This window comes from Microtus ochrogaster, chromosome 7, assembly GCF_000317375.1.
Source record: "Microtus ochrogaster isolate Prairie Vole_2 chromosome 7, MicOch1.0, whole genome shotgun sequence".
Lineage (NCBI taxonomy): Eukaryota > Metazoa > Chordata > Mammalia > Rodentia > Cricetidae > Microtus > Microtus ochrogaster.
In genome coordinates this window covers 62,712,101-62,724,939 of record NC_022014.1, presented here as the reverse complement: position 1 = coordinate 62,724,939, position 12,839 = coordinate 62,712,101, and the positions used below count along the sequence as shown (strand labels likewise).

At 40.4% G+C, this 12,839-nt stretch overlaps 1 protein-coding gene across 2 annotated transcripts in view; it reads left to right on the top strand.

Moving 5' to 3' along the window:
* Rps6kb1 (ribosomal protein S6 kinase B1) overlaps positions 1-12,839 on the top strand; it is a 40,613-nt gene that overhangs the window by 5,808 nt on the left and 21,966 nt on the right. For both annotated transcript variants that reach the window (XM_005350462.2, XM_013347562.2), the window contains exons 2-4: positions 4,666-4,715; positions 6,119-6,239; positions 7,261-7,329. In XM_005350462.2, the coding sequence (XP_005350519.1) occupies positions 4,666-4,715; positions 6,119-6,239; positions 7,261-7,329 (240 nt within the window). The remainder of the gene's footprint in view (positions 1-4,665; positions 4,716-6,118; positions 6,240-7,260; positions 7,330-12,839) is intronic.

Sequence of the window (12,839 nt, the reverse complement as noted above, 5' to 3'; positions counted from 1 at the left end):
ATCTATCTATCTATCTATCTATCTATCTATCTATCTATCTATCTATCTATCTATCTATCTATCTATCTAATGTGTGTGGGTGTTTTGCCTGCATGCATGCTCGCACACCAGAAGAGGGTATGGGATGGGATTCTGTAGCATGATTAATAAAAACCCAGAGACAGATATTGGGTTTAACCTGAAGGTCAGAAAAGTTAAACAGCCACCCACTGACTTTTACCTCTACTTCAGTCCAAAATGGTAATCCTGCATCTGGTAATGAGACTGAGCTGACACCTGTCTCCTCCTGTTTTATATTCCTCTCTAGTGCTAAGATTAAAGGTGTGTGCCACGCCTGCCTGGTCTGTAAGGCTGACCACTGTGGCTGTTTTACTCTCTGATCTTCAGGCAAGCTTTATTTATTAAAATACAAATGAAATATCACTATAGGATCCATGGAACTGCAGTTCTATATGGTGTTGGGAATTGAACCCAGGACCTCTGGAAGAGCAGCCAGTGCTCTTAACCTCTGAGCCATCAGCCTCCACACAGGTGAATCTTAAAGTAGCAGGAAATAATTCTGAGGGAAGAATTTCCTTTGAAAGAATGTTGTCAATGTGTATTTCAATGTGTACCTACATGTCTTACTGAGATTTTTTGTAGAAGTACGGTGAGTGGCAGAAAAGAATTGTGTCACTGAAGTCTCTGTTCTAGAAAGTAACGGTAGGGGTAGGAAGTTAGTGCAGGTGCAAGTGCAGGTGGTGGAGCAGCTCCGGAAATGAGCCACAGCCTGGGGGCATGTCTGCCGAGGTGGCTTCCAAGGAGGCTCTTTGCTAACTACTCTGTGATCTTTAATTTAGAATTAAGTAAAGCCAACATTAAAAAAAAGACAATTATGTAACAGTTTAATCACATCTGAGAGAAGTTAGTCATTTGTCTTTAAAGTGCAGCCATGATTGTATGGCGGCCAGAAACTAAAACGCTGGTTTATTGATTTTTTTTTTTTTTTTGGATACTGGGTCTGACTGAAGCCTTGTCTAGCCTGACCTAAAACTCTGTATAGAGCAGGCTAGTCTGGAACTCACAGAGATCTGTCCACCTCTGCCTTCCAGTAGCAATTAAAAGTGTTATCCACCATGCAAAACTTTTTTTTTTAAAAAAGACTTATTTATTTATTATGTATACAGTGTTCTACCTGTGCACATGCTTGCAGGCCAGAAGAGGACACCAGATGTCATTGTAGATGGTTGTGAGCCACCATGTGGTTGGTGGGAACTGAACTCAGGAGCCCTGGAAGAACAAGGAGTGCTCTTAGCCTCTAAGGCCATTGCTCCAGCCCCCAACTTTTTTTTTTAATGCATATGGCTATTTTGCTTGCATACCACATGTGTGTAGTACTCTTGGAGGCCAGAAGAAGGCATTGTATGCCCCGGAACTGGAATTATTGATACTTATGAACCTGCCATATGGATTCTGGGAAATGAACCCTGATCTTCTGGAAGAGCAGCCATTGCTCTTAGTAAATGAGCTATCTCTCCAGCTCTGACTGGTTATATTTAATCTTTTTGTTTGTTTAAGATAGAGTCTCCCTACATAAGGTAGCTGTCTTGGTACTCCCACATAGACCAGGCTGGCCTTGAACTCACAGATATCCTCCTGCCTCTAGAGTTCTGGAACTAAAGGTGTACCACCATGCCCAGCCTTTTTTTTTTTTTTTTCTTCCAAGATGGGGTTTCTCTGTAGTTTTTGGAGCCTGTCCCGGAACTAGCTCTTGTAGACCAGGCTGGCTTTGAACTCACAGAGATCTGCTTGCCTCTGCCTCCTGAGTGCTAGGATTAAAGGTGTGCGCCACCACCACCCAGCTGTTTAACTTTTTAAAAAGTGTTTTATTTGTAGGTGTGTTTTGTCTGCATATGTTTGTGTGCCACTTGCATGTATATTGCCCCAGAGGCCAGAAAATGTCAGATTCCTTGAATTAGAATTACAGACACCTGTGAGCTACTATGTGGATGCTAGAAATGTAACCTAGATTCTCTGGAGGAGCAGCCAGTGCTCTTAACTCCTGAGCCACCTGTCCAATCAGGCTATGTTGAAGTACTACTTTTTTTTGTTTGCTTTGGCCAGGCGTTGGTGGTGCACACCTTTAATCCCAGCACTTGGGAGGCAGAGGCAGGTGGATCTCTGTGAGTTCGAGGCCAGCCTGGTCTACAAAGGGAGTTCCAGGAGAGGCTCCAAAGCTACCTAACCCTGTCTCGAAAAACCAAAAAAAAAAAAAAGATTACTTTTATGTATGCAGTGTTCTACCTGCATGTGCATGTATCCCTGCAGGCCAAAAGAGGGCGCCAGATCTCATTATAGACAGTTGTCAGCCACCATGTGGTTGCTAGGAATTAAACTCAGGTCCTATGGAAAAAGTTAGTGCTCTTAACCTCTGAGCCATCTCCAAAGCCCCTATGTTGAACTTTTTGTTGTTGTTGTTTTTTCGAGACAGGGTTTCTCTGTGGCTTTGGAGCCTGTCCTGGAACTAGCTCTGTAGACCAGGCTGGTCTTGAACTCACAGAGATCCGCCTGCCTCTGCCTCCCGAGTGCTGGGATTAAAGGCGTGCGCCACCATCACCCTGCTATGTTGAACTTCTTAAGAGATTGCCAGACTATTTTCTGAAGTTCTTACACCATTTCACATTCACACTAGCAGGGTATAATGGTTTCTTCCCTCTTGCCTTTTCTATAGTCTTAGTAAATGGGAAGATGTAGCTTATGTCTCTATCCATCTGTCTTCTAGTACTAATGCTGAATATTTGTGGGTTATTGTTCATTTTATGTCTTTTTTGGAGAAAAACCTATTCAGAGTTTAACTTGTTTTTCAAAATTGTTATCTTTTTATTCCTTTTCTGTGGGTTTTCTTTTTTTTTATTTTCATTTTTTTTTTAGTTTTTCGAGACAGGGTTTCTCCGTAGCTTTGGAGCCTGTCCTGGAACTAGCTCTTGTAGACCAGGCTGGCCTCAAACTCACAGAGATCTGCCTGCCTCTGCCTCCCGAGTGCTGGGATTAAAGGCGTGCGCTACCACCGCCCGGCTTTCTGTGGGTTTTCTTATCATCTTTTCTTATGCAGGAGTGGAGGAGCTAAATGTGCTGGGGATCAAACCCAGGACTTTGCACATTCCACCCCAGTGCTGTACCTCTGAGATATATCCCAAGACCTTTTGTTTTTGATATACCAAGTCATTCAGGATGGCTGTAAATGTACTCTGTGGCAGGTCTTAAATTTATGATCTCAGTCTCTTAATCAAGTAGTTAGAATTGATTACAGGCCTTTTATACCAGGTGTGGCTCTCCCCCCTACCTTTTTCATTTATTTATTTATTTAGAGTCTTGCTGTTTCACTGTGGTTAGCCTGGAATTCACTGTTTAAGCATTTCTCCTTCCTGCATCTTTCAAATGCTTAGATTACAGGCGTGTAGTACCATGCTCAACATCTAAGCTATACTTAAATACATATACATATATATTTTTTAAATTTTAAATTTTGTGTATATGTGTGTCTGTGCTCATGACTGGAGGTGCCTGAGGAAGACAGAAAAAGGTTTCAAATTCTCCCCCAGTCCTGCCCATGCTGCAGTTACAAACTGTTGTGAGTTGCTTGTTTTGGTCCTGGGAATTGATTCTGGGTTCTCTGGAAAAACAGCACACTCTTTCTCTCACTCCTGAGCCAGCTCTCCGGCCCCACATCATCTAAGTTGTTGTGTTTTTTTATTTTGTTTTTCCATTGTTTGTTTTGTGAAGCAGGGTCTCAAATGTAGACCTGGTTGGTTTTGAATTCACAGAGAAATAGTTGCCTTGGCCTCCCAGGTGTTGGTATCAAAGGCATGTGCTACCGTACCTGGGCATCTATGCTATTTTTACTGATTCTGTTCTGAGTAGCATTTTCTCAATTTAGTTTTAGGGTTGTTCATTGTCAGTACATAATAGGTTAATTACAATTTTCACTTACTCAGTGGCCAGTGTGATGTTTAATCATTAGATTGGCTGGTGAATTACTTTGCTTTGTTTAGCCACAATGCACATTATATATCTTGGACTAGATGCGGTTGGTTGCCTTAGGCTGAGCTCATGACATGTTCCTCTACCCAACAGAAGCATATAATTTGACTTAGTATCTTAGAATGTAATGCCTTTGGCTTCAGAATAAAAATCATATTTTTAATAGCTGATAAGTATAATTGCTGAAGGAAAACTCACTTTGCTGAAGGAAAACTCACTTGGCTTTGTTTTAGGTTATGAATGAGTAGCTGTTGTAGTTAGCAGTATAAAATGAAAAAAATTAGCCAGGTGGTAGTAATGCATACCTTTAATCCCAGCACTCCGAGGCAGAGGCAGGACGATCTTTGAGTTCAAGGCCAGCATGGTCTATAGATTGAGTTCCAGGATAGCCAAGGGTACACAGAAAAACCGTGTGTCAAAACAAAGAAACAAACAAAAAAGAAAAACTTAAAAAACTTTAAAATACTCCATAGTATTGTTTGTGTACTGTATTTTGTTTAGTAGCATGTTTGTTTGATAGTGAAGTAGAAATTTTCAGCTGATTTTATTTCTTTTATTCTCTGTGAATTATGAGATAAAGCACTGTACATCTTAAATTTTGAGTTTCTGATGTTATTTATTTCTAAAACTTAAAATATTTTTCAGGGTCAGTTAAATGAAAGCATGGACCATGGGGGAGTTGGACCATATGAACTGTAAGTGTATCTGAATAAACTTCCATTGTGTTTTCAAGTAGGCTGTACCTGCTGATAACCTCAAGGGATTCTAGCTAATAATCTGTTTTTAAACAGCTCATATTTACAAAGTTGTTTGTTGAGTTGCTGAATATAACATGAGAATTTTAATATTCTGTGTGTAAAAAAAGATGAAGATTCAGAGTATACTAAATATGAATTCAAGTTGATTATTTTTTTCAAGACATGGTTTGCTGTGTAGCCATGGCTGCCCTGAAAGTCACTATGTAGACCAGGCTGGCCTGGAACTCAGATTCATTCATCTGCCTCCCAAGTGTTAGAATTAAAGATGTGTGCCACCACTACCCAGTGAATTTTGACTCATTTAATATAGAAAACTGTATTTGTAACTTTTTCTTATTGAAAAAAATTATGATAGTATCCCCAAAATACTTCAATACAATATTCTGACAGATTAATGCAATTTTAAGTCAAGTTGAACGGATTCTGTTAGGTGAGTATGTGATGAATCTACTCCTTACCCCACCCTTCAGTAAAGAGCATGACAAGAGATCGAGAAGACCGGCTACTCACATAAGGAGCATGTACATAGCCGGGCGATGGTGGCGCACGCCTTTAATCCCAGCACTCGGGAGGCAGAGGCAGGCGGATCTCTGTGAGTTCGAGACCAGCCTGGTCTACAGAGCTAGTTCCAGGACAGGCTCCAAAGCCACAGAGAAACCCTGTCTCGAAAAACCAAACCAAACCAAAACAAAAAAAAAAAAAAAAAAAAGAAGAAAAAAGAAGCATGTGCATGACCTGCACAGTTGCCACTCCTTTTTTGGAAACTTTAAGCAAGTAACTTGGAAAAGCTAGACATGGGAAGAAATGCAGATTTATTTTATTATCAAGAATTTTAAACAAAACAATCCATGGTGTGGTGGTGAGTGCCTATGATCCTGCATTCAGGAGATTGAGGCAGGAGGATGAATTTGAGGCTAGCTTGGGTTACTTAATCATTTTGAGATAGCCCTGGGTTATATAATAACTAATCGAGTCATTTCTGAAAGATCCTAGATTTTCTGCTAGGTAATAAGTGATTCCATGGACATTTTAAATGAACTAAATTTGAATAACCAGAAGACTTGTTTACTTCATCAGCTTAGTAAACATGTTCTAATTTTTAGTTTAGCTGGGGTGCTTGATATTTAAGAAAATAAATAATAATGGTATGTTATGTGGGCAAGCAGATGAGCAGTTACAGTCCACCCTGATCTTGACCCAGTCATCACTTCACTTAGATCACAGATACTCATTTACTGTCAGTTACCTAACTGGATTATATTCTTTTCTTCTTTCTAACAATGTGTTGGATATAATTGAACTTTTTGCAAATTTACTTCTGGTTTTGCTTTTCTTCCCAGAGGCATGGAACATTGTGAGAAATTTGAAATCTCAGAAACTAGTGTGAACAGAGGGCCAGAAAAAATCAGACCAGAATGTTTTGAGCTACTTCGGGTACTTGGTAAAGGGGGCTATGGAAAGGTAGGAAGTGTTTTTGAAATAGCTGTCTTTGACTTGGGTAGCTTGATTCCATTCATCAGTGTAGGATCTAACCCTGACTTGCATAATTTGAGGGTGTAAGTTCAGTTCCCACCTTTCCTATCACTCACACAGACATAATGTTGACCCTTAATATTAGCAGCTGATGTGTCAGCCAGTTCGCTGCTGAAGCCGTGCTCTGTTCTTTGGCCCAGTGGCACCTCCTGTAGGATTCCCCTTTAAACATGGGTAGATCACTCCTCACTTCATGCACGTTTAATTGTCTCTTCCTGAGGGTTGAATCTGAATATGTTTTCTTTGACTTGCAGTGTCTAAGAAATAGGAAAGATGAAAGACTGTAAGAAAGGGGTTTCATAGTTTTGCCCTAGGCTTTCTAATTTAAGACCTTATCTTTATATGTCTGCCCAAGACAGCTATACCCCAGACATTCCCTTCTAAGAGAGTTTAACAACTTGTTTAGGTTAAGGACTATCTGTACCATCCTAATGTTAGTTTTTAGAAGTGTGACATTTTTAGTTTAAGGTTAAGGCATGCTGGAATATGTAACACTTCGAAGCTTACATGTGGATTAAAAGTGCTGGGTTAGAAGACATCTTAGTGCAGTGGGTGAGAATCTGTTGGTTAGTTTAGTATTGTACGAAATAATAACAGTTGTATCCCGGGTATAAATTTATGTAAAAAACTGAGAAATTTGCGTTTTAAGTTGGGAACACTGATAGTTTGTGTTAAGTGAACTAGGATTTTGTGAGTGCTGTTTAGTTGGATATTTTCCAACACTACCATCAGGTGACAGAAAACCACAGAAAGTCACACATTAACAGTTTTCTCTAGTAAATCTTAAAATGTGGCCTTTTGTAACCGACCCTTTTTATGCACAGTCTTTGTGATGTACTTTTTACAGTATAAACAACAGTATGACATGTTTCTTATAAATGGGTATTATGGAAGATGGCCTGCATAGTTTGACTTTTGGTAACATGTCAACACTCCTTTCTTTGTCCAGGTTTTTCAAGTACGAAAAGTAACAGGAGCAAATACTGGGAAGATATTTGCCATGAAGGTGCTTAAAAAGGTGATTGCTTTCCCCTTTCACTCTCTGTGCTCTAGCTTACTTCTGTCAAAACTTTAGTTGGAAAACTGTGTCTCTAGGCCCTGAGGTGGAGCGCATGTTTAATCTGCAGCACCTCTTCTCTAGAAAAGGAGGGTATTGTAGCAGCTCTCCTTGTAGAATGGAGGGACGTCGTGATGTGCTTTGTTTCATACGTGTTTTGTTTCTGATGAGGATGGAAAGGAGAGCACTGTCAGTTCTCTGAGGGACACAGCTGCTTCTGGTCTCCATGTTTCTAAGTAGTAAGCATAATATTACTCTTTTATATACAACAGTTCTAGATTGTATAGTAATTTTCTATTAAGAATTTTAATTTTTTTCAATCTTAACTTTTTTCTATTGTGCCCTTTTGGTTCATTTTTATTGACTCTACTATTGTGGTCTCTAGTTCTTTTGTTTGTTTGTTTTTGAGACAGGGTCTCACGCAGCTAAGACTAGTCTTGAACTTCTGGCCGTCCTTTCTTTATTGCCTAGGATTACAGGTGTGCACTACTATGCCCAGCTTCCGTAGGAGCCTTTTATTCCCTGTTCCAGTCTAATACTCCAGACATGTCTGACATTAAGACTCCATTTGCCACAGTCCTTTCATCTTGGTTCTTCACTGTTCCATTCTGTTTTCTGCGTGTCATGATTCTGTATTTATTTATACCCCATTTTCTTACAGTGACCATCTTGCCTTGAGGAAACAGTCTTGAAGATTTTTGCTTGTAATTGTTTTTGGTATTGTTGTTGGTGAGACAGGCTCACTATATAGTCCAGGCTGTCCTTGAACTCATGGCTCTGTTGCCTCAGCCTTCCAAATTCAGCCATAATTTACCAGTGTGCATTACCATCCTAGGTATGTTTCTTCTTTCATAGCTGAGTCCATATAGCTAATAACCAAACCAGTACCACACAGATTGTTGGGTAGAAAGTATGGCACAAAGTCAGAGGGGAAGTCTCGAGAGATTTGTGTTTCCTAGTGTTACATTAGTACCATTAGAGCAAATTTGATTCATATTTTACATTTTTATTTATTTTCAATCTTTGTGTACACATATGTGTGATTATGTATGTAAATTCGAGTATTCATGTGCCATGGCTTTCATCTGGAGGTCACAGGGAGATGTTGGGTGTTGGTCTGTAACACCCGATTTTGTGTTACACCCTTGGTACAGTTTGCGTGCCACTGTACCGAACGCGAGTCGAGCAAGGGCCTGGAGATTGAAAGATCACACAGAGAGACCAGGGTCATTCAAAAGGAGATCAGCCAAATGCCAGTTTATTCAGACTTGGGGAAATCCTTATGTATCTAGCTGTTGTACAAGGATCTCCGCCCAGACAGGTGAAAAATTACCATATTAACAATGGAGTAAATGCCCTGTAGTTAACCACCAGGCGGGGCAGGGATAGCACAGAAACACACAGAAAGCTTAGTTAGATGATCATAAACTGTCCCCGCAAATGCACCCCAGAAATAAGGGAGACCAGGGCCCTACATTGGTCTTCGCTTTTCACCTATTCAAGGGGAAGTCTTTTGTTATTTCCACTGTATGCACCAGACTAGCTGATCCACTTCTGAGCTGTTCCTGGCCTCTGCCTCCCGTCATTGCTGCAGAGCACTGGGATTACAGACATGGTTCTGGGCAGTCAAACTCAGGTCCTCAGACTTGTGAGACAAGGGTTTTGCCCACTAGCCATACCTCCAGCCTTTGATATATTTTTTTTTTTGTATACACTATAGCCTGGAACTCATTATATAGACCAGGCTGGCCTTAGACTCAAAGCCACTTGCCTCTGCTTCCAGAGTTCTGGAATTAGAATCATCCCTTTAGATTCATATTTTTTGAATTATATTTTTGAGACAGAGTTATGCTATGTAACCTTGCCTGGCCTCAAATTTGCAATTTTCCTTTCTGTCCTATGCTACCATGTACTTGTTTGAGTTCAGAGGGAGTGTGTGTGTGTGTGTGGTGCGGTGCTGAGGTTTGAACCATATTTGGTAAGCAAGCCAGCTATTACTGTGTTGCACTCTCTGCCTAGTCCCTGGGAATATTTTTGGTGTTGAAAATAATGGAGACAATGCTAATTTCTTTCCCCCTTCATCTTTTCCTTCTCCTTTTTTTTTTAATCTTAGTTTACTTTTTTTTTCAGGTAAGGTCTTACTGCACAGCGTTGGTTTGTTTAGAACTTTCTATATAAAACCAAGCTGGTCCCTAACTCAAAGATCTGTTTGCCTCTTCCTCCTGAGTTCTGAGACTAAAGGTGTGTGGGCACTATGCCTGTCTTTTCTTTTGTTTTGAAGACAGGGTCTTACTCTGTGCCCTAGCTGGCCTAGAACCTCCAAGCTTAAGAAATGGTGCCTAATCTGTTGTCCTATGAATCCATATTTCTTTCATGTGGCCTCTTCCATTCCTGTCCAATTATGAATATGCTAGTGACCACTTCAAAGTTTTCCTGAGCTCTTTAGCCTCTCCCCACTTCCTCTTAATATGAATGGATTTAGAATTTAGATCACATTCATCTGTCATACTGAAGAATGCTATGGGTTTGTGATTATACTAATAACCAAGGTAAAAGAGACTAGTAAGTCTTACATAGTTACAATTTTTTTAATTACATTTATTTGTATGGAGTGGATGGGTGGGTCAGGACAACTTGCAAGAGTCAGTTTTCTCCTTCTGTTGAGTTATCTTTCCAATTATCACCTTCTTTCATATTTGATTAATCATTTTCTTCTGATAGCAGAAATAGACCTGTGAATAAAGCAAAACCAGTCACCATCTGAGGTGTCCAGCCAAGTGTGGCTATTTGATAAGCCTTGTGGTGAAGCCCTTAGCTATTCTTCTTCTTTACTGACTCGTAGGAGTTTGCTTATCTTTGACAGTTCCCTCTCCACAATTTTGTGCTATTGGAATTGCAGTTAGTTAATGTTGGATCCTGGGCTGATAGCTGATTTTCTTAACTTCTGTTTCTCTTCTTGTTTGTTTACTTCATTTTTTTTTTTCGGTTTTTTGATTTTTTGTTTTTCGAGACAGGGTTTCTCTGTAACTATGGAGCCTGTCCTGGAACTAACTCTCTTTTTTTTTTAATATTTATTTATTTATTATGTATACAATATTCTGTCTGTGTGTATGTCCACAAGAGGGCACCAGACCTCATTCCAGATGGTTGTGAGCCACCATGTGGTTGCCAGGAATTGAACTCAGGACCTTTGGAAGAGAAGGCAATGCTCTTAACCACTGAGCCATCTCTCCAGCCCCCATGGAACTAACTCTTGTAGATCATGCTAGTCTTGAACTTAAGAGATCCGCCTGCCTCTGCCTCCCTAGTGCTGGGATTAAAGGCGTGCACCACCACCACTAAGCTACTGGTGTTTTTAAAATGAATTTTTATGGGGCTGGAGAGATGGCTCAGTGGTTGAGAGCTCTGGCTGCTCTTCCAAAGGTCCTGAGTTCAATTCCCAGCAACCACATCGTGGCTCACAACCATCTGTAATGAGATTTGATGCCCTCTTCTGGCCTACAGGGATACATTCAGGCAGAGCTCTGTATACATAATAAATAAAATAAAAAAAATATTTAAAAAATGAATATTTATTTATTTATTTATTTCGATTTTCGAGACAGTGTTTCTCTGTAGCTTTTGGTGCCTGTCCTGGAACTAGCTCTTGTAGATCAGGCTGGCCTCGAACTCACAGAGATCCGCCTGCCTCTGCCTCCCGAGTGCTGGGATTAAAGGCGTGTGCCACCACTGCCCGGCAAAAATAAATTTTTAAAAAAATATATTAAACTGGCTGGGTGGTGGCACACACTTTTAATCACAACACTTGGGAGATAGAGGCATGTGGCTCTCTGTGAGTTTTGAGGCTAAAATGATGTGTATAGTGAACACTAGGATAGTTAGGGCTACCTAGAGAGATCCTAACTCAAAAACAAACAAAAGCCCTAAAATTTATTTATCTTTATGAATATCCCAGTATCTTAAATTTTAATTGCATTTTAAATTTTTGTGTGTTTATTTATATGGATCAAAGGACAACTTTTGGGAGTTGGTTTTCTCTTTGTACCATGTAGTACTGACGATGAGACTCAGATTGTCCTTTGCCTGCTGAGCCGTCTCACTGCTGTCCTGGCCGCGTGTACTCTCCAGTGCACATATGTGTTACGTGATATTTAAATCAGGTTAAGCATACTTCTTTAAACAGCTAGGGTTTTAATTCCTAAACCCCTAAATGAAATGATAGTAGGCTCTTTAGAGTGTTTTTCTTGCATCACGGAGGCAGAGTCCTGATCTACTAAACCTAAATGTGTGTTGAAAGAATTCTTCCTTCACAGACTGATGGATGAAATCAGGGGAGAGTGAGGTTTCCCATTATTTTTAGTGAGTTGTTCACATCTGGAAATTCTGTTGGGTTTATAAGACTTTATTTACTTTTTGTGGGAATGGTGTCATTTGGTTATTTACTCAGGATATTGAGGAAAAGGCTATCAGCCCTTTTTGGAAGCAAGCTATTCTTCTAGCTAGAGACTTTGGCCAAAGTTTGTTATTCACGGGGTTGCCTTTGTCTGTGTTCCACCTTTATTAAACTAGTGTGGATATACTACTTTTTATTTGTTCTTAAGACAGGGTCTCACTATGCAGCTCTGGCTGACCTGGACCTCCTGTGTAGACCAGGCATCACACTTGAAGAGATCCACCTGCTTCTGCCTCCCGAGTGCTGGGATTTTAAAGCATGTGCCACTAGGTCCAGCAGTGTCTTCTCTCCCTGCCTTAATGTCCTGAGACCTGGTATGGGTTCTCAGCTACAAGTTCATAGTTTCTTACGAGGCTGACTGGGCAGTAAGCTCTTGGGATCCACCTGTCCCTGCTTCTCAGTTCTGAACTTGAAGACACACAACTGTGGTCAGCTTTTTATGTGGGTGCTGAGAATTTGAACTCAGGTCCTCAGGTTCTCGTGCTTGCAGAGCTATTGCTGTTACCTCCCCAGTGCCAAAATTGTGACATTTTGCTATAGTTTGTCTTTCCACCCTCCATTCTTTTCTGCTGTCACATATGCATAATATTTCACAACCAAATTCAGATGTTCATACAGTTTTTAAGAGGAATTGTTCAACTTTCTGAAGAATTTTTTTTTATTATTATTTTATTTGTGTGGGTGTTTTGCCTGCATGTACATACATGCCTGATACACCATGGAGGCCAGAAGAGAGTGTCAGATCTCCTGGAACTGGAGTCAGCCACCATGTGGATGCTATGAACAAAACCTGGCTCTTCTGGGAAAGCAGCCTGTCATCTTAACTGATGAGCCTTCTCTCTGGCCCTGAATCGTTCAATTTTTGAGTTGGTCTATATTTAAATTTTATTTAAAAGTGATTAATTTATGTGTATGATATATATTTTTTTTTTCCGAGACAGGGTTTCTCTGTGGCTTTGGAGCCTGTCCTGGAACTAGCTCTGTAGACCAGGCTGGTCTCGAACTCCCAGAGATCCGC